The sequence below is a fragment of the Carcharhinus amblyrhynchos genome, chromosome 12 (assembly GCF_965287045.1).
Source record: "Carcharhinus amblyrhynchos chromosome 12, sCarAmb.v2.hapA, whole genome shotgun sequence".
In the NCBI taxonomy this organism is placed as follows: Eukaryota; Metazoa; Chordata; class Chondrichthyes; order Carcharhiniformes; family Carcharhinidae; genus Carcharhinus; species Carcharhinus amblyrhynchos.
The window spans coordinates 13,263,904-13,289,982 of NC_137335.1; the positions used below are offsets into that span (position 1 = coordinate 13,263,904).

Sequence of the window (26,079 nt, forward strand, 5' to 3'; positions counted from 1 at the left end):
AATCAGCCTACACCATACTTTAAGTACTGCATTAGCTCGTTGTGAGTCCATTACGACATCTGCAACATTCATAAACCCCCTCGTGATGATAGTCAGCACTTCACAAACTGGTCATCCGCTTCTCTTAGTAACCTGAGTAAAACACTATTCATCCTGGCGGATTTGTTTTGAGCATGTACAGGACCTTCATCTTACTGATGTCAAGTCATTAAATTTGCATGGATTGTCTTTGAAAATGAAGGGCCTGCAACTAGTATTTTTTCTTATAAATACATCAAGGAAGTAATCATTAAGTCTATTAAATTTATCTTCAGTCCATAAGTATACTTTAAGGTTTTCATGTATTTAATGGACAGCTACAACAAGGGAATAATTTATTGCCATTATGTTTAACCTCCACAACAATGTTCTTTACAATATTTCTCCCTGCCTTCTGGCTAGCCTTTTAACAAATTTCTGAAGATTCCCATGTTCATTACATTGGTCCCCCTTAACTTTTCTGCCTGCAAATTCTTTAAAATTGGCACTTTATTTCATTTTAAAATGTCATGATTCATTTAAGTCATGAATTTTTAGTTTACTCTTGCTAATCTTGTACAAGTCCTTGGTTAGGTCTCAGATTTGTGTCTGGTTTTGGTCTCTGCATCTGTTGTGTGATGTTGAGGCTGTGAAAAGGATGTGCAGGCAGGCCACAAGTTCAATTCCCAGTTTAAAACATCTTCACTATCAAGATAGGCCCAAAGAGCTAGACCTCTACACTTTAGAGAAAAATAAATCTGAATTTTCTGGCTTTTCCCACTGGCGGGACCACTGATGGCAACTCCTCATGGCAGATTCCCCAGCAGTGCAGATGGCGAACAATGCAAAAGAGACAGGTTGCATTTTTTTAGACAGTTGGTTTTAACTAAGTAGGTTAGAGAAAGCCAGGAGTCACAACCACAAGCTATGCAAAGGGAGAGCTATGTTAGCTATCAGGAGATGGTTCTTTTTGTAAAGAATCATAGACCTGTGGAACAGGCTACGAGTCTGTGGTAAATGGACTTATGGTCGCATTGAACTGTCTCTTTAAGAGGTGTTGGCTTTCTGGTTAGCACTGCTGCCTCACAGTGCCAGAGACCGGGTTCGATTCCCGGCTTAGGTCACTGTCTGTGTGGAGCTTGCACGTTCTCCCTGTATCTGCGTGGGTTTCCTCCGAGTGCCCCAGCTTCCTCCCACAGTCCAAAGATGTGCAGGTTAGGTGGATTGACCATGCTAAAAAAAATTCTCCCTCAGTGTACCTGAACAAGCGCCGGAGTGTGGCGACTAGGGGATTTTCACAGTATCTTCATTGCAGTGTCAATGTAAGCCTGCTTGTGACTAATAAATAAACTTTTAACTTTTTCTTTAAATATCATTGTACATTCCTCATAATATGTCCCCTCCTGATACATGCAGACAGTAAAAGCAGCACATAGCATCCAGGCTAGTGGACAGTCTTGTGACTTGTAGATAGTGAACATTTACTTGAACTGAAGTTACTAAAATCAGCAGAGAACATGGGGGTAAATAACCAATTTGGTGATGTTCTAGATTTCTTCAATACCTTCCTTGTTCAAATGATAAAATTAAAAAATGTAATTTTCTCTTAAGAATCCCATAATGGCTTCATATCACTGTAATTTTGGTATCTTCTCCAGCTTTATATCTCTTCCCAGATTCTGCTCACCTGTCTCCCTGTCCTCTGTTCCACCCTTTCTAGCAGTCTTCAACCACTTAATTTTATATTTTGGAACTCCTTTTTCATGTTTTTCTATGTTAAAGCCACAGGCAATTGGTAAAAGTTTCAACTGCAATCTTCATTACCCACCATACATAAACAATTAGCATTGCCCTGGTACTTGCCTTGATTCGTATTTCTTATCAATGCAGAACAACTGTATACAAAAATAATTTGAGGCGTCACTGTCTTTTGAAGTGATCACTTCTTTAGTTGTTTGGTCTTCACTATCCAGCAATTTGGCATTTTCAACATTGTATGACACATCTCTCTGCGACAGGAAGAGGAAAGGGATGACAAATTACATTTAGTTACATTTGAGATCAGTCACATATTACATTATTATTCAGTCATTAATGGGTATTTCTCGATCCTAAAAGGCATCTATACCTGCTGAAAATGTGAAGAACAATAAACATCCTTTATTATTTTAAAGGATGTGGGTGTCACTGGTTAGGCCAATATTTATTGTTTATCCCTAACTGGCCTTGAGAAGGTGCTGGCGAGCAGTGCTTGAACCGCTGCAGTCATGTCATGCATGTGCCTCCCTATAGTACTGATAGGAAGTGAGTTCCAGGATTTGTCTCAGTGACAGTGAAGAAACAGCAATATAGTTCCAAGTAACTTGAAGGGGAACTTGCAGATGGTGCAGTTCCCTTACTTCTGCTCCTTTTTCCTTCCAGGTGGCAGAAATCACAGTTTTGGAATGTGCAACTGAAGGAGCTTTGGTGAATTGCTGTAGTAAATCTTGTAGATGGTACACACTGCTGCCACTGTTCATTGGTGATGGAGAGAGTGCATGTTTGTGAATGGGATGTCAATCAAATGGGCTGCTTTACCCTGAATTGTGTTAAGCTTATTTGGTGTTGTTGGATCCGCACTCATCCAGGCAAATGGAAAATATTTCATCACACTCCTTGTCGATAGTGAACATCTTTGGGGAGTTGGGAATCGAGTTATTCTCCACAGAATTCTGACCTGCTGTTGTAGCCACAGTAATTATTATGGCTCAATGGCTGATCCAGTTCAGTTATTTTCAATGCTATCCCCCAAGTACTTAATAGTGTTAATGTTCAAGTAAAATAGATGTGCATAGAAGGTATGTTCACACTGAACGAGACATGAGTATAACAGTCCCTTTTGATTTGATTTAGACAGCATAACTGTGTTACAAAATTGCAAAGTTTCCAGAAAATTATTTTTCAGTTTAGAAATTTTTTTGATTGTACATTTCTTCAGCCATAAACGTTGGACCTGATTTTACCATCACATTGTGCCCATTTTTTGGTGTAAAAACTTGGTAAAGTCTGGCGCAAGGCGAGTAGCGCGATCCGCGCCCGCCTCCGCGCTGGTTCCCACTTTACCATGGCCTGAAAATGGCCGCGATCGGGACCGCACTTGAAACGGCACGTCAACCATTTAAATGCATCTGCATGCATTTAAATTGACTTAATGGGCTGCACACCCAACTTTACCAGCATTTCCCCTTTTACCACCGCACTGCGTTCACCCATCTGGAATCAGCGCAAAATAGACATGTTCCATATAAGTCTAATTCGGGCACCCCATCAGTGATGGTCAGTGAAGAGGTAAGTGCCCAGCATCCAATGGCCCTCTGCTTGAGATCAATGGGGGGGTGGGGGAGGTGGGTCCGCTGCCAACTCTGCTTGAAAACAGTGAAGGGGAGGGGGATTCTGCTGCTATTCTGCCTGTGATCAGTGAGGGGGAAGGGGGGTCCACTGCCACTGTACTGAGATCGGTGGGGAGGAAGACCACGATTGGTCTGGATGGCAGAAAGGGTGGGGGGAATAAGGGAGTCAGTAATGTTGGAGCGGGTGGGGCAACGTCAGTGGGGGCCAGGGAGGCGTATTATCCAGCCTGGAGGGATATGCCAGGGGAGCAGCATTCTGTCATTTTTTTTCTGCGCATGTGCAGTTGGAGGCCCCGATCGGAGCTGCAGGGTTCCGGACATGTTAAGCCCCACCCACAGGCTTGTGCAGCGCGATTCAGGATCGCTGATATTTTTTCAGGCAGAGTGCGTTTTGGGGCACCTCAGAACAGAACACTCCCAGTTTCAGGTCCACCTAGCACTTAGAATCAAAATGGTAAAATAGGGCCCATTATGCCACTGCAGTTACTGTGGCAATTGACACAGGTTTAAAATAAAGACCTCTGAATGTCTGGCTTCCTACCCAAATCTAATGAGATGAGTTTACTGCCCAGATATTACTAACTCAGGTGCATTAACATAGGTGTTATTTTTATAGGTGATTGCACTATACGCAAACCTTAGGGGAAGCACAGAAATTGTCTAACTTGACTGCTGAGTATATATTTCAATAATGTGATACATGGAAAATAAATAAGACTAAAAAGTTAAAAAAAGTGAAAGCGGTTTTAACATTTGAACTTTTCATGACTTAATACTTACAGGAATTGAAGATCTAATCATTGAATTCCAATGAGATATTTGAACAAGACAATGAAAGTCTGTTATAATTTTTAACTTATTATTATGTCCTTTATTCAACTTTCAATTGATCAATTTTGTAGATGCTGAAACAATGTGACTGCCACTTGCATTTGAAATTTTCATAGAACTTCCCTACTTCTTCGTCAATGACATCAGGAAACTCTACCTTGATAGTCTTTTATTTCTACTGGCAAAGACTGTGATTGAGAAAAGATTATCCTGGCAGTGCGAAATAAGGAAGCATTTCATTTGAGCTCAGAAGCTGTTGAGAATGCTGCAACTAATGTACACATCAGTAAAAATCATGGGGGCGATTCTCCCAAAAGAATTCTAAGTGTTGAGTTCACATAAAAACTGAGGTAATCACACTTTTTTTTCAAAATGGATCTCCCGCACTCTGTGCACTGTACAGTGCACTAATGTCACTCCCACTGAAAATCAGTGGGCGGATCCTACTTCTGCTGGTGAGGCCAGCAGCATAGCGCAGAGCAGGCCACTGCACATGCGCTGCTCTGTCAGTGCTGAGATCAATGCACACGCAGTAGCCTGCACTGCTGGTCTCCTGATCACTGGCCAGCTTGATTGCTGGCCAGCCCTGCGATCCCCGCTTCACCGGCCGTGCGGCCCTTCCCATGGCCTGATCTCTGACCCTTCTGGATGTATCCTGACCAGCCTCGACCCCCCTCCACCTCCCATCCCCCCCAACCACTGGCCTGTCTCAATCTCTCTCCACCCATTCCTCCATCCCATAGCCCCGATCTCCGGATCCCACCCCCACCAGGTGTCCCAACCATGTGCTCCCCACTTTCCCGACACCCTTCCACTGCAGCCCCCCCCCCCAACTTGCCACTGCCCCCTGCCACCTCCCCAACCAGTTGCCCATCCCTGATCGCTGGCCTCCCTTCCTCTGTCACACAGCCCAAATGCAGAGTGGCAGCAGGGCTCCCCAACCCCTCCGACTGCCCCCTCCCTAAAGACCCCACTAACATTAGTGTGTGGTACCCAGCGGGGAGCTCACAAAACAACCTCTGCTCGAGTCTCCTGGCCCACTGCACTAGAAAGCAGCTCAGCAGGATGAGAGAATCATCCCCCACCCCCCCACCCCCTAACATATATGAATTACAGAATTCAAAGGGACAGCACAGTGGCACTATGGTTAGCATTGGTACTTCACAGCACCAAGGACCCATATTCAATTCCAACCTCGGGTGACTGTTTGTGTGGAATGTGAACATTCTCCCTATGTCTACATGGATTTCCTGCAGGTGTTCCAGTTTCCTCCCACAAAGATGTGTGGGTTAGGTTAATTGGACACGCTAAATTGCCCCTTAGTGTTGGGGGAATTAGCAGGGTAAATACATGGGGTTAAGGGATAGGGCCTGGTTGGGATTATTGGCTGTGTAGTCTTGATGGGCTGAATGGCCTCCTTCAGCACTGTAGGGATTCTATGATTTTATTCTTTGATTCTGTGAATACATAACACAATGAAGAAATCCAAAATGTTTGCTCCCTGGGGAGAAAGAATTGCAGTGTGAAGTTTTTACAGAAAAGACGTGCGGAGAAAGTGTGTAAACACTTTAGAGAATAAATGGGACAGATAATTGCCAGCCAAAACAGTTTTAAGAAACACAGAATTTATCTTAACATTAACATCAGATCAGCAGTAGTGGCTGGGATGCCCATTATGCACATCAACCAATATCCTTTTCCAAAGCTCTATTCAAATTAATTTGAAGAAGATTTTTTTGAAGATTGTAGTTCCTTATTGAGAGTGACATACCGTTTCACCTGTGTCATTTTTCAGATCTGAAGGTGAAGTACTTTTCAATTCTGTCCAGAGAAACAAAAATTTCTCAGTTAACGCTGAGTCAGAACAGTATTACATTTTTGTTTGATTCCAACTAAACATTCTATTTTAAATCAGATCTTAAATCTGATTTAAAAATTTAGGATTTCAGTTTCCACCCCATTTTGGCCTTTACTCCATGCAGGAACTGGGGTGCATTATCCACCCATTTAATCACATTTTAGTTTGATGTTTTAAGTTTCATTTCTACCTACTCTTTTGTTTGGGTGTTTCCCTTCTTCTTGGGGACTGCCCCTTTTGATTTGTCCCTCAATTAATTTAATTTACTTTAATTGTTTTACCTAAATGATTAATAGAATATTTACTGATTTATCCCTTTAAATATTTTGCCAAAAAGATTAACAGAATGTTTATTTGTCCTCAGTTGATTTGATTTAGTTTAATTGTTTTACCAAAAAGATTGACAGATGTGGATGGTAAGTAAAGCTGCCAACAAGTAAAGTTTCTCAGTTCTCTGGCATATTGGCTACCAGAGGCTGACATTTCAGACATTTCCTTTGCTCCCTATTGCTCTCTCCCTTTAAGATGCTTGATAAAACCTATCTCTTTGACCAAGCTATTGGTCATTTTTTTTTCTAGACTCATTAATTGGATCCCTGTCAATATTTGTCTAGTTGCGCTCCTGTGAAACATCTTGGGACATTAGACTGCCTTTCAGATGTGGTATAAATGCAAGATGTTTTGGTATATAGCAAGATCTTAGAATCCATAAAACCCCTACATTGCAGAAGGAGGCAATTAGGTTCAATGCACCGATCCTCTGACAGAGCATCTTACCCAGGCTTGCCCTACCTCCCCCCACCCACCCCCCCACCCCCCACCATATTCTGTAATGCTGCACATATAACTAATCCATCTAACCCACCTATTTTTGGACACTAAGGGGCAATTTAGCATGGCCAATCCACCTAACCTTCACACCTTTGGGCTGTGGGAGGAAACCGGAGTATCCGGAGGAAACCCACACAGGCACAAGGAAAACTCCACATAGCTCTAAGGGGGCTTGAACATGGGTCCCTGACGCTGTAGGGCAGCAGCGCTAACCACTGTGCCACTGTACTGCCCATCTTCCACATATAGGACTCACAAGCTTTAACACAGTGTCTCGTCTGAAGTTACAAGTGTTACCGTTGTGCCTTGTCTAAACTCGGCAGGACCACAGCTGTCCCTCTCTTTAATCAGAACTGGTTTAGAGTGTGATCCAATGCAAAATTCTTCTTCTGTCACCTTCACCTCCATGATGATTTTTTTGTCCAAGAATCTTCCCTCTTTCTCCTGTCTTCAGAACTCCTTTTCCACCTGGACCCATCCCTTGTCTTTGTACCCTCTCCTGATCTCTTCATTGGGCACTGCCAACTTGATATCAGCTGTCTCAAGCTCTCTATATCCCTTACTCACACTAATCTACATAGTCTTGAATTAAACCTGGTGACAAGGACAGCACTGTTATTGTTTATCAAAGTGATTCCAATTCAGAGAGTCTGATGTATATTAACCAATAGAACAAGAAGCCATACTGTGACCTTACCGTTAAAGATCAGGCCACCCTTTTCCATACTGGCTTCATCTGCACTGCAGAAAAAGGCCATCGACTTCATGCTCTTCTCAGCCTGCACAGTCCACTTCTATCTCCTTCTCAAGATCCACAAACAAGACTGCACTGATAGACCTATCATTTCAGTCTATTATTGCCCATAGAACTTGCTTCTTCCTATCTTGACCCTGTTTTTTCTCTTCTTGTCCAGTCCCTCCCCACATACATATGCAATCCTTCCAATGTCCTCTGCCAATTCCAGTTCCTAGGCCTTAATCACCATAGTCACCCAATCCCTCTACTCCTATATCCTCCACCAGGGTGGTCTGAGGACTCTCCATTTCCTTTTCTTGAACAAAGGCCCAACTTATCCCCAACCACTACAACCATCCTCTGCCCAGATCAATGTGTTCTCATATATCGAACAATGTTGCCTTTAAATACGCTGACTTCCTCATTCAGTTTTATATACTGTATTCGCTTCCCACAATATAGTCTGCACGACGTTGGAGAGGCCGAACACATATTGGGTTATCACTGTGAAGAACATGTCTGTTCAATCTGCAGCCGATACCCTGAGCTTTTGGTCACCGGTCATTCTAATTTTCTGTTTCCCTCTCACTTGGATCTTTATGTTCTTGGCCTCCCATACTGTCCCAATGAAGTTCAACCCAGGCTCGAAGAACAGCATCTCATCTTTCAACTAGGCATTTTACAGCCCTCCGGATGTAACTCTGAGTTCAATAAATTTCAGAGGATAGGACAGAATTCTTTAGCTCCCCATGGAGGAGGCTCACCACTGCCAGCAGGATTCTCCAGTCTCGCAGAAATCTGCAATAACTTCCATTCGGCAGGAGTAGATTCCAGCGAAACCAGAAGGTCACGCCAGCAGGAATGGCTGGAGATTTCTGCCAATAATCTCTGCTTCCATTTTTGCTTTTAATGCTTGAAGCGATCCTGGTCTTCACATTTACACCTCCTCTAGACACAGCTTTTATTTCTTATCCAATTACCACCTCTTTTTGCATTGCACTCTCATTCTTCCATTGTTTAATTGCCCTTTCCCTTCCCTAGCCTCCTCCACCACTTAACCCCCAACAAACCTCTCTTCTGCCCTTACTTATCTGCTAAGTATTCCCAGCAATATTCATTTTTATAATTACATGGTATTGGTTTATGTTTTTGCTCAGAGAGAAGAACACAACTTGTACCTGGGTGCTGTACTGCAGTGTTGGCATCAGGAGTTTTACGAAGTCCATGAAACGGACGCAAATCAAAGCACTCATTCAGTAGGTCGACATTCACTTCACTGCACACACTTATGAAGCCCACTGCAGTATTATTTACCTGCACAATACATGAAAGTAACACGGTATCATTACAACTTCTTTTGCTATTCTGAACAAAGAAACTTGGTGCAGAAATTCCGCATGATTTTGATCTCGATGTCAGTTCCAAATGTGATCCCTGAGCACACATTTGCCAGTAACAAGGCCAGTATCACACCATTTTGGGAGCCGGTCTCCTAATTGGCTCCAATTAGAGGGTCAGCAACTCTGGAACATTGCCTGTCTCATTGGCAAAGGCAAGTGCTGCTGATGCAGGTCAGAGACCATGAGAGCATGTCTACGTGGAGGCCTGCACATAATCAAATAGCCATGATCGAGACAGGTAGATGAATTGGAGTGGATTTCTCTGCTGAATCATGTAGCCTGTGGCTCTGATGGTCCCCTAGCAATGGACCTACCTCACATTAAGTTGATCTTTCTTTACACCCTAGCTATGACTGTAACACTACATTGTGCACCCTCTCCTTTCCTTCTCTATGAATGGTATGCTTTGTTTGTATAGCACGCAAGAAACAATACTTTTCACTGTATGTTGATACATGTGACAATAATAAATCAAATCAAATAAAATCACAGGACTTACAACACCAGTCCGGGTAAAGTTACAGGCTTAAAATCCAAGCCTACAGCTTCCCATTGGATGACTCTCTGCCCATTCAGTAAGGCAGCTCGTACTCTATTAAGCCCATGGGTGTATCTACTGATGAGCCCTGTGGCCTTTGTGGTCGTTGTAACAAATCCACTCATTTTTACAGGTATTATGTAGATGCAACCATGACAATTTTAGTAGTGAGCCCACTCCATTTCTGCAGGCCACTTTTAAATTCATTTGGACCTTTAAATAGGCAGTCATGAATGCAGCCCTCATTTCAACATGTGTACATTGGCCAGTGGGAATGCAACACGTTATACAAAGCAAATATTGTATTTTCTGGTCCAGTGTACATTTCCCTGATATAAAGAGAAATCTATAGTTGCATGCAATGTGTACAAGGCCTTTTGTAACATGTACAGCAAGAGCCAGGATTTGCTTTTTGATTCAATAAAAGGCAGGTGCCGAACATGCATAGTACTTGTGGTTGTGGAAGTGTGAGGACAAGGAGAGAAAAAGACTACTGTAATGACACAGATCTTAAATTTCAAATATGTCACATTTCTGTAGAGTCACAGAGAGTTTTACAGCACAGAAAGCGGCCCTTTGTCCATTGTGTCTGTGCTGGCTATCAAGTACCCAACTATTCTAATCTTATTTTCCACTACTTGCCCATAGACCTCTTTGAAATGCTCATCTACATGCTTCTTAGTGGATCTGATCCATGTAACTGAATTGCAGCTGCCCAGGTTCATGCCATCCTCTTTTGCGTGACACGATGGCACAGTGGTTAGCACTGCTGCCTCACAATGCCAGGGACTCGGGTTCGATTCCTGGCCTTGGTAACTGTCTGTGTGGAGTCTGCACATTCTCCCCATGTCTGTGTGGGTTTCCTCCGGGTGCTCTGGTTTCATCCCACAGTCCGAAAGACGTGCTGGTTAGGTGCATTGGCTATGCTAAATTCTCCCTCAGTGTACCTGAACAGGTGCCAGAGTGTGGTGACTAGGGGATTTTCACAGTAACTTCATTGCAATGTGAATGTCAGCCTACTTGTGACTAATAAATAAACTTTACATTGTCATCCCTCAACAGGCAGTCTAAATTCTGAATTTTGTCAGGCTATCAGACATGCTTAAGTTCGTTCTCACTCGACATCCTCAGTCTGGAAGTTTCCAGCCGCTCATACCGGTGGGATCTTCTGGTCCCGCCAATGGTGCACCCCTATCGCAGATTTCTTGGAGGTGAGGGGCATGTTCAACGGTAAGGCCTGTCGACAACAGCAGGACCAGATGATCCTGCCACCCAATGGCAGGCAGGCTTTGCCCTGCAGGGAATCATGCGGCGGGTTGCACACAAAATCCCTGCCCTCAGACTTTCAGTGGGATGGTAAGCAAGGCAAGGAGGTGTGACTGATTTTTTGCATTTAACAGGAGAAGTTTAATGTCAACTGTAGCATCACAAATGTTATACTCAGCCATGACCAGTGAACTTAGCACACACACTGGTTTGTTTAGCTCAATATCACACCTCATGAAGCATTTAGCAGAAGGCATGTCTAAAAAGACACACTTATTGTAAAACCTCAAAATAGAACATACTATTCAATGCTCTTTATGCATTGGTATATTTCGAGCCAGAGATTCCTGCATCTTTAGAAATCATAAACAAACTACATTTGACCAGTTTCAACTGATTTCCTAACTTGGGGTCCAAATCAAATCTTTCAAATTGTCTGCCAATTTAAGAATCAATTCTGGAAAGTGAAACAGGATTTTCCAGTTGAGCTCATCCTGAAACCGGAAAATCCCGCCCGAGATTAACAAACCTTTCCACATCTGTCCCTTGCCCGCTCCGATTCCATAGCCGGCGGGGATGGGAAAATTCGCCCCTTTAACCACAGCAACTTTAAAACTCACCCTTTGAGATATAGATGTCATTAATGTATAGTGTTCTTCATTTATTTTTGAGCAGTATCGTTATTGAACAGTTTATTTGTCACAGTCTCTTACCAACTTTAGTAGCTTTAAAATTCTTAGTTTTACCTCTTTGAACCACGGCATTTATTTTTTTCTACACCCCCATCAGTATTTGCATCCGTTTCATAGTACAAGCGTGTTGCCATGCAACACATCCACAATGCTCTTTAAACAAATCTGAAATTGTATTTATTAGCATGATAAAAAGGCAAAGCGAAACACAGACCTCACAGACAGCAGCATGGGTTGTTTCATCTTGAGCTTCTATTAGTTCTGCCAGGTAGTATTCACCATAAATATATCTCAGCGTGTCAGTCTGTTCATTGAAGATAGGGGTGACATCATCATGATCCTCTATCCTGGTGAGTCAAGGATTTCAATTCAGAAATGACTCAATCATCATTATCATTTTTTTTCCAGAGTTTGCATCATACTGTTTAAATGATACATACTGTTTAAATAACACATACTGTTTAAATGACACATACTGTTATTATGTAAACCATAAGTTATGCACATTACGATTCTTTGCAGAGTACAAAAAAAGAGGAAACAGATAGAGGATCCGGTAAAATGGTGCGATGACATTAATCTCTCCTTCAATGTCAGTAAAATGAAGAGATGGTCATCGATTTCAGGAAATGTAGTGGAGGACGTGCCCCTGACAACATCAATAGTGATGAAATGGAAAAGGTCGAGAGCTTCAAGTTTCTAGGTGTCCAGATCATCAATAACCTGTCCTGGTCCCTCCGTGCCAACGCAATAGTTAAGGAAATCCATCAATGCCTCTACTTTCTCAGGAGGCTAAGGAAGTTTGGCATGTCTGCCAAGACGCTAGTCAATTTTTACAGATGCACCACAGAAAGCACCCTTACTGGATGTATCATAGCTTGGTATGGCTCCGGCTCTGTCCAAGACTGCAAGAAACTGCAACGGGTTGTGGAGTAGCCCAGTCCATCGTGCAAACCAAGCCTCCCAGCCATTGACTCTGTCTATACTTCCCGCTGACTCAGAAAAGCAGCTAGCATAATCAAGGACCCCACGCATCCCAGACATACTCTCTTTCATCTTCTTCCATTGGGAAGAAGATACAAAACTCTGAGAATCCCAACTAATTCAAGAACAGCATCTTCCCTGCTGCCATCAGACTTTTGAATTGACCTACCATTAATTAAGCTGATCTTTCTCTAACACCCTGTCTCTGACTGCAACACTATATTCTGCACCCTCTCCTTTCTTTCTACCCTGTGTACTCTATGAATAGTATGTTTTGTCTACATAGCGTGCAGAAGACAATACCTTTCACTGTATCCCAATACGTATGACAATAATAAATCAAATCAAATCAAACAACCTGATAGTATGCTGCTCCAAATTGGGCAGGATGACAAGAAAGCAAGAGGGAAAAATGGAGCAGTGCAGCCTATTACCATCTCTGTACCAATCTATATTTCCCTCCCTGTCAGGTTGAGACAGTTGGTCATTGCCTTATTTCCTTACTATCCTCTGCAGCTTCCATCACCCTTAGTGGCTGACGGGTAAGGTGGCAGTAATCCTTAGGGTCCTGAGGGCAAGAGTAATAGGACCTCTAATAGGTATCTATTAGGTAGTTCACTGATACCATTTTTAGGATGGAGCCACTAGGAAGAGTGGGTCTCTTTGTCATCTTCTGGGCTTTTCTTTTTCAATGTGACATTACCAGAAATTTTTTTTCAGTGGCTTTGGTGGGGCCCCATTTACAGGCATCGTTCCCATCATGAATTCATAAAATCCCTGACCGAGGAAATACAGATAGAATCATGGCAGGTGGAAGTCCTACATCAACCCCCCGGGGCAGATTAAAGAAATTCCAGGCCTAAATGTTTGTGTTTCAAGTAGGAAATACTTCTTATTAAAAAGCTGTAACTATATTTCAGTGACTTTTACTTGTAGTTTCCTTTATAAATGCATTGCATCATACTTTGATTGGACCACAGTCTACACCAGTAGGATCCTCATATAAAAAGTTGCAATTCTTGGAACCTAAAAGGCAGTAAGTTTTTTTTTAAATTTTGCACAATTCACACATTTGATAATAAATAGTTGGCAAACACTCCCTGAATAAATTATCTGTTTATCTTGACAGATAGGGGAAAAGTGCAGAGTCTAGGATATTTATAAAGAAAAATGACTAAAAAGACTTAATTGATAATATTTAATCGTATTTCATGCTGCTACTACAATGAGCTGGAATTTTCAGCCCTGACGGGGTTGAGCAGAGAGGTGACTGGGCTTGGAATTTTGCACTGCTGATCATTGTGCCAGTTTACTAGCATCATCCCTCTCCCAGGCCATTTCCCTGGAGTGATGGTGGACCTGCAAGAAATCAAGGCTCTATAATGGCCTATTGTGGGAGGCTGATTGGAAATTTTTCCGTTGGCCTATGGGCTCTTGGCACAGCCCAGTTGCCAGGAGGCTTCTTCCTGCCACTCTGACTTCAGCTGCAGCTACAGGCCTGTTGTTGGAGGAGCTCACCCTCAGCACCAATCGCCTGATTGCAAAGGGCATTTTTTATTGTAAAGTTAAAGAAGTTGTAGAAAGGTTCCTTATTGCTCTCTTTCCCTGAAAAACCACCTGCTGTTTCTTCTTTGGCCACTTCTAGTGAGAGGCTGACCGCGCCGGAAATCTGGGTGACGTAACATCCCGCCAGTTGCGAAAACCGGCACCATTTGCACTAGCCACTTTACGCCTGATTTTACTGCATTTTCCCGCTGCAAAATGGGCATAAAATGGTGGTAAAATTCTGCCCAGAGTGCATACGATTGGGCCTGAAAATGCGCCAAAAAGATGGATCTGCAACTCTCTCAGTTTAACACTCACCCAACACTTCAGAAAAATCTCATAAAATTCCCCTCCTGATCTTCATTGGACTCTGACGTCAGACTCCCAAACCCCTGCAGGGAAAATCCTGCTCGATATCTTTAAATATCCAATAGGAATATAATAATGTTTGGTTTTTAATACATGATGCAATCAGGAATGGCCATCCTCTCATAAATTCATTTTCAGATTTGTCACAACTCAATTCAGTGTCCTCTCTCCTTCTACTTTGTTTCAGTGCAGTATAATGTAAGGGAGTTCTCCTGGCACTTACCCCGGGTGGCAATTAATATATAAATCACAACCAAGTTGCATGATCAAACAGTAGCTCAGTAATCTCACATGAGATTTTGTGGAATACCACTTGTTGTTAAATAATCAGCTAGCTTTTCCTGTTTCATTAACACATTCACTGAATTGTGAAACATGAAGGCAGGTTAACCCCTACTCTAGCCACCAAGATCAGGAATTAGCTGTTAAAAGTTTATTTTCATTTAGTTTTGGACTTTGATGTTACCGGCAATGTCACATCTCTAGTTGTCACGAGAGGAGGGTGACAGGGCACTTTCTTCTGATGCTGTTCCCATAATGGTGTCAGGTAGGGAATTCTAGAATTTTGGTTGGCTAAAAATGAAGGAACAGAAATATACCTCATCCAGGAAGGTGTGCAACTTGCAGAGGCAGGTCTTCCCAGGATGTTATTGCTCTTGTCATTATTAGTAGAGATCATCGGAGTGAGGTGCTGTCAAAGTAATATTGGTGAGTTGCTCAGTGCAGCCTATAGCTTGTACAATCTGCAGAGCACAATGCTGATGGGAGAGAGACTGGATTTTAAGTCCAGTGTCAGCAGCACCAGTTAAGCAAATTACCCCGTCTTAGTTGCAGCTGCACACTCTCAGCCCAATGGCAAGTATTCACACTCTTGCAAATTGTGGAGCATCTCTGAGGAATTGGAAGATGAGGCACTTGTCATTGAGCATTCGGTCCTTGACCTGCTTTTGCACCACAGTGTTGATATGACTAGTCCAAGTGAGCTTCCAGTCAGTGGGAACACCCAGAATATTCACTGTAGGTGAGACGATGATGGGTCTTTGAAGGTTAAATGGATAAGATAAATATTCTCTCATTTGAGAAACATGACGGCAACCACCACTTATTTAGTCTAACTATTTTTCAAATCTTGCTATGTGCTGGCATGCATTACTTCAATAGTGAAACTCTTGTGACTGGAGCTGAACATTCAAAAGCTGCCAGCGAACAACCCCACTCCTGACTTTATGATGAAAGGAAGATTACTGAAGAAACAGCGAAGATGGTTGGTTCGGGGACACTTCTCATAAAAAGCTACTGCAGTGTTGTCTTTGGGTATAACTGTTCTGCTACAATGCCAAACTCTGTAAACTAATTATATTATCACACAATGATGGTTCAATATCACAGTAATGAGACAATTTTAAAATTAATGTGTAAAATGATATAAGTTAGAAGATCAAATTAGTCAAGATGAACCATATAGGCTTAACCTAGACTGAAAAGTTCTTTTACCATACCTGTGGTTTCTTTCTTCTTTGCATACTTGTTTGCAATGCTTATTTTTGCTTTAGCTAGCAACATTGGGAGTTGACTAAGGATAGCCCATTGTATATATTCCTTAATCACATTTGGATATTCTGTAACCTGTGATAACCGGTATTGTTTGGATTTTAGTGCCATCCGGTTGACCCTTATGCCATAGTCCACATAGTTTTTGAATGTTATCAAAGTCTGCCATCTACTGTAGGTCTCCATGTTGCAAATGTACTGGTATGCGTTCTACCCTTCTTCTGTCATTAGTAACAATGATTATTAGTCCTTCTTGTGCAGTTACCTGTGCAGGTATCACAGACGTTTTTTTTCATTGTTAGAAATCCACAGATGTTGAGCAGATAGAGCATGAAAAACAAAATGCTGTCTTTATGCTCAATTCTGGGTTGCTTGTCATGTGAGACTGATTGATGGAGTATCCTGCTGGGGTACTCCAGGACTGGGCACATGCAACTGGTGAACAGTTCATGGCTGACCTTTCTTTGTGTTTCTCCAGAAATGACACAGCATCAGCCCAGCCTGGCTGATGTCCTAGCAATGATATCAATGACATGCTATTTCAGAACCATATTCCTCTGGAAACTTATGCCAGGAATTTCATGCATTTTATTGGATATGACTGAAATCCAATCATCACTTGTCTCGTATGTCTCTTTCTTTTAGGGAATATGTGCTGTATTTTCTGGAGTTTATCAGAATGAATCATTCCTGTGTCCATTTGTCCAAACTACCTAAGCATTTTTAGATTTTTTTCTAATGCTATTGCTGAACCCATAGAGGATAGCCAAACTGTGGGCAAGGCCCAGTCTATTGTTTTTCATGAAATAAAAAGCCTGACCAAGCTTAGAACTGAGCCCTAGGGAGCTCCCACCATTGGCAAAGCCTCTTGGAAATGACCACATCCCCATTACAACATTAATTTGCACTCTGGCAGGAGATTTGATATCCAGCAAAAAAGTTGTATCTTAGCCATTGTTGAAAATCATTTTCACTTTCAAGCATGCTCTGAATGTGTGCTTGTTAAAGACTTGAAGCATATGATCTGCCAGTTCTAGAAACTGGTGTTTTGTCCTTTTCTGAATCCCACTTAGTTTCAGCTGAAGTCAATGCCTCGAGGTAAAACTGGAGGGGTTTTCCCAGGTAATTCAACGTTGCTAATTTCCGGAGTCACTAGATCCTTTTCAGGCTTGTGGACCATTCTGGCCACAAATAATTTCCAGCATCTTGGGAAGTAGCCCAGCATAATGGAACAGACCCTCACATTGTAAAAATACACCAGTGTGACTATTTTGTAATTTAAAACTGGATCTTGGTTGAATAAAGAGCATTGAAATGGCTGACCCTCTGTGAGTTTTTGTTCTGACTCCAGAACAAAATAAGCCATTTTGCAGTTTTGGAAATCTCATATCTCGTTATCTCTGAGGAAGTACTAATGATCACCTGGGGACTATAGAGCCCAACTTCAAACAGACCTGCACTGAAGGCCTGTTTCTATTTGATAACCCAAGCTTGCCATTAGAGACAGAAATTCTACTAAGACAAAGACTTCTCAAACTTCTTTTAAACCTACAATGGAAGGGACATTTAGCAGTTCTGAAGAATCAGCCAAATTCCAGAAAATGATTAAACATTCTCTATGAAGGCCTTGTGGAGAGGCAAGATCATGTCCCTATACCTTTGGCTTGCTAAAGAAGTTAATAATGCCTTCGTAAGCTGCAAAGTCCAGTCTGCTGCTTCAACACGTGTCTAGCCAGCCACACTGAAGGAGTTCTGGCCCAGGTTGGACATCTGGTTTCAAGCTACCCAGCCTCTCCATAAATTGGGGTCTTGAGAGTAAGAATAACAAGAACAAAGTTAGTATCTTGTTATATGTTGTTGGTAGCTTTGCAGACAACACACTGGTCAGGCAGTATGAGCAGACAGTCTCCTATGAGTCTATATCGGCACACTTCAGTCTTCATCGAAACATCATAATGAGAAGGCAAAATTTAATCAATAGGGTCAAAGATCAGGTGAAGGAATCAATTCATTCATAAATAATCGCTACTGTTTTACTGACAATTGTGAGCTCAGAACATTAAAAGACTACTTGATAAGAGAAAGAATAGTGATCAGTGTCCTGTTCAACTTTCTACAATCTTGGGAAAATTTGACACTTAGTAAAGCTGTACAGTTGACTGGGCAGACCAAAGAGCAAAGGCAAAATAAAATCATTATAAGGGGGTGAGAGAAATCACGCAGGAACAGCTCATTTAGTTTGTTTGGTGCAAAAGTGAAAGTACATCATAGCAGCAACCAGAGAAGCACAATAAAAGGGCAGCAACCACCATTTTTCAATGTCCTTGCTGTTCCACAGACATAAAGTGTGTCCTGCCCAAATCACACAATGTCATGGGTATGGAGTCTCAGTTTCATTTAATAAAATTCAGTGACTACAAAGAATTGCTCTGCAACTTTCATGAATCCAACTCCAAGATCCAGGAGGAAGCAAACTAAATGCCACTGGTCAGCTTGATGCTTCATTAAAACACAAAGATGGAAAACTCTCTGAGACATTGTGGGCAGGATTTTCAGGCCATTGGCCTGCAGTGGGATCTTCTGGTCCTGCTGACATGATCTCCCCACCACAGGTTTCTTGGCAGTGAATTCAATGGGAAAACGTTTGACAGCGGTGAGACCAGAAGATCTTGCCACCGGCTAACAGCAGGCCACCCACCAAGAAACATGCTGCGGGGAGCACTGAAAATCCCAGGAATGCTCTTTGCTGAGCAAAAAAACCTGTGTAGGTCTGAATCTAAAACTCCTAGACCATATTATACAGGCCACAGGAATCATTGCAGACCCACAGAAGACAAAAGCCACAAGAGAATTCCTGCCTCCCAAGAATATCACAAAACAACAAAAGTTTATGAGAATGGTCAACCAACTGGGAAAATTCCTCCCCCCAGTAAATGAACCTCTTAGACAAGTTTTGCAACAAGAGCATGTATAGTCCTGAATTGAGCATCAAAAACAACCACTTGAACAAATCAACAAAATATTGATATATTCAATGATCCAAGCTCACTGTGGTCCCAAACATCCAACTGTTGTAGCAGCGGATGTGTCAGCAACCAGTGTGAGGGCTGTTTTATTCGAAATCCAGAGCAATGGAACAGGAGACCTGTCAATTGCACATCAAGTTCCTTAACTGAGACTGAACAGTGCTCTGCTGTTATAGACATAGAAGCCCTTGCGGCAACTTGGAAATGTGAAAAATTTTCAGATTAGCCTTCGTCTGCAATTCAAGATTGAAACTGATCACTTTGTTGTCCACCAAAGGATGCCACCCAACTTCAGAGGTTTGGATTGAGGCTCACGCAATACAATGCTCCTACAGGGCAAATACCATACCGTGGCCAACACTCTGTCAGTGATACCCACCAACTACCCAGAACAAGAAGATTAAACTTTCACTGGGGAAGTCGAGTCCTTCACGCCCTTAACCACTTGATAGCAACAGAGAAGAAGCTTGCAAGAATTTTGGGAGCTCAAAGGCAAAATAAAGAATGTATGCAGATTCACATTCTGCCTTGATGGATGGCATATTCCTAGTAGCTCCATTGGTGGCACAGTGGCACACTGGTTAGCACTTAGCTTTACAGCTCCAGGGAACCAAGGTTCAAATCCAGCCTTGGGCGACTGCCTGTGTGGAGTTTGCACACGCTTCCTGTATCTGCATGGGTTTCCTCCGGGTGCTCCGGTTTCCTCTCGCAGTCCAAAGATGTGCAGGTTAGGTTGATTGACCATGTTAAATTGCCCCTTAGTGTCAGGCTGGTTAGCAGGGTACATACATGGGTTACGGGGATAGGGTCTAAGTGGGATTATTGTCAGTGCAGGCTCAATAGGCCTAAAGGCCTTCTTTTGCACTGCAGGGATTCTATGATGTCAACTGTGCCATCCACAGTCAGAAACATAAAGAGCCACTTCTACCCTCTGCTTTTCCAACCAGGCCATGGGATCATCTAGGTATGGACGCATTTTAATTCAAAGGGAAAGTATTTCTCATCCTTGTGGTTTGTTATTCCTGCTGGATGGAGGTGCAAAAAGCTACATGGCCTCACCTCCAAAACTGTTATAAGCCCTATGTATAATATAATCACACAGGACTCGCAAACTTTGTACTCTTGAAAAAGGAGAGATGGTGTGGATTAGAGACCAACAGTAAGAAGGTACCACAACAGAGAAATCATAACAACCAAGATGGTCTTTGGTCCAAACAGAAACATGTATCATCCAAAGATACAGGAGTGATTTCAATGAATAGGAAACCAACAGGATGGGCTGCATACCCTGATCCTCAGAGAATGTCATGCCTACAGAACTACTAAAAAGAGGAACAAGTAGTGACAATACTCAGGAAATTAGTTCAGAGTGAATAGATCTGCAAAAACCTCAAAAAAAATTCTGCACAATTTCAGGGAGATCGGTGAAACCACCAAGGAGACCATGCCTTCCAAAATAGACATTGGATGGAGATGTAGGAGGGAGGGTATATAATACTGTAGGGATAAACACTTGAGAGAAGGTAGAATAGAGGGCTCGTTCTAACACCAATAATAGCTATTGATCAATTGTGTAAGGAACTATGTGCATAATAATGTAATTTGGGTTCTCCTTACTCATCTTTCTCTGAGAGATGAGTGAGCAATAGTTGTGTCCTCATGTTATGATATCTTATATACTGTTTATTATGTAACAAAAATACTTTTAGGGAAAGATCTTTGCCTCAGCCAGTAAGACACCTAAATCTTCTGAGGCAACCTAACAACAGACTGACAACACTTCCACGGAATCCCTACAGTGCAGAAGGAGACCATCCCTAACCTACACTAAGGGGAGTTTAGCATAGCTAATCCACTTAACCTGTACATCTTTAGACTGTGAGAAAAAAACCGGAGCACTCGAAGGAAACCCATGCAGACATAGGGAGAATGTGCAAACTCTACAGAGTTACCCAATGCCAGAATTGAACTTTAGTCTCTGGCACAAAGGGGCAGTAGTGCTAAACACCATGCCACTTCTTCAAAAATACTTCACTGGCTGTGAAACACTTTGGGATGTCCTGAGATCACCATATAAAAGCAAGTTTCTTTTTCAGTGGCTTTTTGAGTGCAGCATTGAGGGACACACAACATGGGTGTTTTGAATTGAAGCTCCCCAAAATTAGCATATTGTTGCCAAATAGATTTCTTTTGAGTAGGTACTATGGTGGAAAAGTCTGTGTTACGTCTATACAGACGGAATCTTTAGTAACTTTCCTCATTTCAGGTAAACATTGGCTACTACACAATCTCATCCACAGGCAGCATCAGATGCATTACTAGGTGCAGTGTATTTGGACAACTGCTCCTTTCCTCTCCAATCTAACAATCCTATAGTTCAGTAGACTAAATCAGTCTTATTGTCAGTAAATGAGACCTATATCACAGTGAGAAGAATGTTTTTCTTGATAGCACTCCATTTTATTCCAGATATCTATAAAGTTTAGATGGCTTGGAGTTTCTACTAGTTACCATTGTTCGTCATGGTGTCATCCATCTGAAATCAGCCAAGCCAGCATAAAAGATTGGGGAATTTTAAGCATAAGTTACATCAAGCGGCAATTGAGTTTCTTTAATCTTTAATGCTAATTTAAAAATCAGTAGGCTGGAAGTCAGCACTGCCCACATGACTGGCCGCTCTCACCAAATGAAATAATGGGCATGGTGAGTTTCTGCCATATACTCCTGTTAACAATCTTACAAGGTAGTGCACAAATCAAACTATTTATTTGAACACAAGAACATAAGAACATAAGAAATAGGAGCAGGAGTAGGCCATCTAGCCCTTCGAGCCTGCCCCGCCATTCAATAAGATCATGGCTGATCTGTCGTGGCTCAGTTCCACATTCCCACCCTCTCCCCATAACCCTTAATCCCCTCTCTTATCAAAAACCCATCAACCCGCGTCTTAAAAATATTTAGTGAGGTAGCCTCCACCACTTTAACGGGCAGAGAATTCCAGAGATTCACCACCCTTTGAGTGAAGAAGTTCCTCCTCAACTCCGTTCTAAACCGCCCCCCCTTTATCTTGAGGCTGTGCCCCCTAGTCCTATTATCCTTTCTGAGCGGGAAGAGTCTCTCCACCTCTATCCTATCCATCCCATTCATCATCTTATACGTCTCAATGAGATCTCCCCTCATTCTTCTAAACTCTAACCAGTACAAGCCTAGTTTATTCAGCCTCTCCTTATAGCTCAACCCCCTCAACTCCGGCATCAGCCTAGTAAACCTCTTCTGCACTCCCTCCAAGGCCAAAATATCCTTGCGTAAGTACAGCGCCCAAAACTGCACACAGTACTCCAGCTGCGGCCTCACCAATGCCCTATACAGCCGCAGCAAGACCTCCCTGCTTTTATATTCAATCCCCCTCGCTATGAAGGCCAGCATCCCATTCGCCTTCCTGATCACCTGCTGCACCTGCAAGCTGGGTTTTTGCGACTCATGCACAAGGGCCCCAAGGTCCCCCTGCACCGTCGCCTGCTGCAGTTTTTCGCCACCTAAGTGATAATCCTTCCTACCATTATTCCTACCAAAGTGGACCACCTCGCACTTGCCAACATTAAATTCCATTTGCCAGTTCCTGGCCCATTCGCCCAGCCTATCTAGATCCTTCTGTAGACTCTCCACACCCTCCGCACAATTTGCCTTTCCTCCAATCTTGGTGTCATCAGCAAATTTCGACACCCTACACTCGGTTCCCTCCTCCAGATCATCTATATAAATGGTAAATAGCTGAGGCCCTAGCACTGGCCCCTGAGGCACTCCACTAGTCACCATCCGCCAATCCGAATAGCACCCATTGACCCCCACTCTCTGCCTCCTATTTGAGAACCAATCCTCTATCCACGCTAACACCCTACCCCCAACTTCCTGTCCCCTGACCTTCTGCAATAACCTCCTGTGAGGTACCTTGTCAAACGCCTTCTGAAAATCAAGAAAGACCACATCCACCGGCTCTCCTCTATCCACCGCCCTAGACACATCCTCATAGAACTCCAGTAAATTTGTCAGACACGACTTCCCTTTAACGAAACCGTGCTGCATCTGCTCTATCAAGCAATTCCTCTCAAGATGCCTCACTATTTCCTCCTTGATGACGGATTCTAACATTTTACCTACAACAGACGTTAAACTAACCAGCGTATAATTCCCTGCCTTTTGCCTGGCACCCTTCTTAAACAACGGCGTAACATTAGCCGCTTTCCAATCTTCTGGCACTTCCCCGGAATCCAGCGACGTCTGGAAAATAACCACCAAGGCATCCACTATCACCTCCGCCATTTCTTTCAGAACCCTCGGATGCATTCCATCCGGTCCTGGCGACTTGTCCACAATCAGTCCCTCCAGTCTGTTGAGCACCTCCTCTCTAGTAACAGTAATGTCATTAAGACCCTCCAGTCCTACCACATTTCCATCTCTAACACCCGGCAAACTATTCACATCCTCCTCCGTGAAGACAGAAGCAAAAAAGTTATTCAGGACCTCAGCCATATCCCCATCCCCTACCACTAAGTCCCCCTTCTCATCCTCTAAGGGACCAACGTTCACCCTAGCCAGCCTCTTCCTTTTTATATATTTATAAAAACTCTTGCTATCCTTTTTTATATTAAGCGCAAGCCCAGCTTCATAGTTTCTCCTACCCTTCTTTATCATCTTCTTTGTCAATCTTTGTTGACATTTAAACCTCTTTGCTAAGCACAAAGTCAGAAGTAAATATATTTTTAAAGTTTTAAACAATAAAAACTATTGAGTTTATTAAGAAACTGACTAGAGTACACCAATTAAATTTAAAAATGACCAGGATAGTTTTTATAAGTCATTTTGAGTGATTTCACAGGTAGTACATGAGACACTTATTAAAAATGCTTTTTATTTGATTAAAATTTTGAGCTGTATTAATAAAACTATGGCAGATTATATCATTTTTAAATACATCAATTAATATTTTTAACATGTTTGCACAGTTAATGAAAGATTTTACATTTACGATTATGCAATTAAGTTTGAATGGAAACTTATACTACAACTTCACCTTGGAAAACCAGCTCCATTTCAAGCATGATTTGCCTCCAGATTCCCAAATGCACTAAAAGCGGAAACTCTACCCCATGTTTATTTCCATCACTGACAAGCTTTTATTTTGATAGAGTTGATTTGTTGCAGCCTTAAGTGCGGTCTATTGAGGCTCACTAATGACTTATCAAATTGCTTGATGAATGGAAGCAAATCTTTTGTGTTGTCAATATATTGTTTGAAAGCTAATCCAAAAAAAGCGAGCAGCCATAGTCTGGATTGAGAACAGGTTTTTTTAGGATTCCAGCTTGTTTCCTGCTCCTTTATCATACTCTTTAATAGTAGTGGTGATCTCTGTACCTTCCTGCTGCAGTCACCTTTGCGTATGTTTGATGTGCCTTCTGGATATTTGTAGTACCCTCAATGATGATAGCTTTGTGCACATGCTAGGTAGAGTTGGTACAGTTGACAATGTAGCATCATACTTTGGCTAAGAATTCTAGGAGGTTATGTAGGCCATAAAATAGGAGCTGAATTAGGCCATTCGTCCATCGAGTCTGCTCCACCACTCAATCATGGCCGATAAGTTTCTCAAACCCATTCTCCCGCCTATTCCCCTTAACCTTTGAACCCCTTACTAATCAAGAACCTATCTATCTCTGTCTTAAATACACTCAATGACCTGGCCTCCTTCTGTGGCAATGAATTCCATAGATTCACCACCCTCTGACTAAAGAAATTCCTCCTCACCTTGGTTCTAAAGGGTCGTCCATTTACTCTAAGGCTGTGCGCTCGGATCCTAGTCTATCCTACTAGCGGAAACATCTTCCCCATGTCCACTCTCTCCAGGATTTTCAGTATTCTGTAAGTTTCGATTAGATCCCCTCTCATTCTTCTAAACTCCACCGAGAACAGATACGAGTCCTCAAATGCTCCTCATACGTCAAGCTTTTCATTTCTGGGATCATTCTCGTGAATCTCCTCTGTACCCTGTCACACTAGACACAGTTACTGCTGCTCTTAGACTCTGTAGTGCCATCGCCAATTCAATGCCTCTTGGGAAATTGAGCAGCCAAAACGGGAATACATCCCTCCTTACCCTTGTGAAAGAGAGAGTAAAAGCTTCAAGTTTTTGGGCTTTTTCTCAGTTTTCTAGTGGGTCCATGTGAAAGTTGCACAAGGTGGCTTCTTTTGTAGTTCACTATTCCACAGAATTCCTCCAAAGCTGGAATCTTTACTGGCTGCTTGTAGCCCTTTCTTTGGCCGCTCAGCCAGCTTCTGACAACTTTTGGTAGGCCGCTTATTACCTTTTTTGTTACTTTGCTTCAACCTGTCTGAAACACCCAAATTCAAGCCGGGGGAATCTACACCAGGACAGAGGTTAGAGAAAAGGAGTTGCAGCAGCTCAAAAAGTGACTGCTGTCCAGATGTGCATAACTCCCACATTAGATTTCTGTAAGTATGTTAACTCCTTAATTTCATTGGCTCCAAGCCCGCCAATTGTGCTGGAATCACTCCTGCCAGTGTCCTGTATTAATGATCCCTATTATGTGTGCAGTCAGTTTGATCATGTGCTTTACTCACATGAGACTAATGGGCTCAAGTGACACTTTTCACATTTCCTCAGTGCTTACTTGTCTTATGCATCTTTTCAAATCTCCCCCAACACCCAAACTCCCCAACTCTCACCTGCACCCCAGAATCAACAATATTTCCATTGGTCCCCAACAATGAAAGACTTTGGGATTCAGCTTGCTAATTAGGCCTGGATCCAGCAATGGGTCCCACATGCACTATATTGATATAACTAATTTCTCAAACTGTTGCCTGTCATATATAGTCCAACTCCCTATACAAGGCATGTATTAGAAATTTCAAGCTTACATAGTTCCAACCTAGGCCCTGCCTAGGCCAGCATTTGCCTTGTGAGGACTGTGAATTCCACAGAATGTTTGTACATATTAGTATTTTATGCAGTGGAGGCTACAGTTCA

General features: G+C 42.5%; 1 protein-coding gene across 1 annotated transcript in view; it reads right to left on the bottom strand.

The window, feature by feature from the left end:
* cfap61 (cilia and flagella associated protein 61) overlaps nucleotides 1-26,079 on the bottom strand; it is a 174,834-nt gene that overhangs the window by 125,310 nt on the left and 23,445 nt on the right. The window contains exons 7-10 of the mRNA XM_080199899.1: nucleotides 11,774-11,906; nucleotides 8,842-8,977; nucleotides 6,010-6,059; nucleotides 1,882-2,027 (exon numbers count right to left, since the gene is read on the bottom strand). Of these exons, the coding sequence (XP_080056025.1) occupies nucleotides 1,882-2,027; nucleotides 6,010-6,059; nucleotides 8,842-8,977; nucleotides 11,774-11,906 (465 nt within the window). The remainder of the gene's footprint in view (nucleotides 1-1,881; nucleotides 2,028-6,009; nucleotides 6,060-8,841; nucleotides 8,978-11,773; nucleotides 11,907-26,079) is intronic.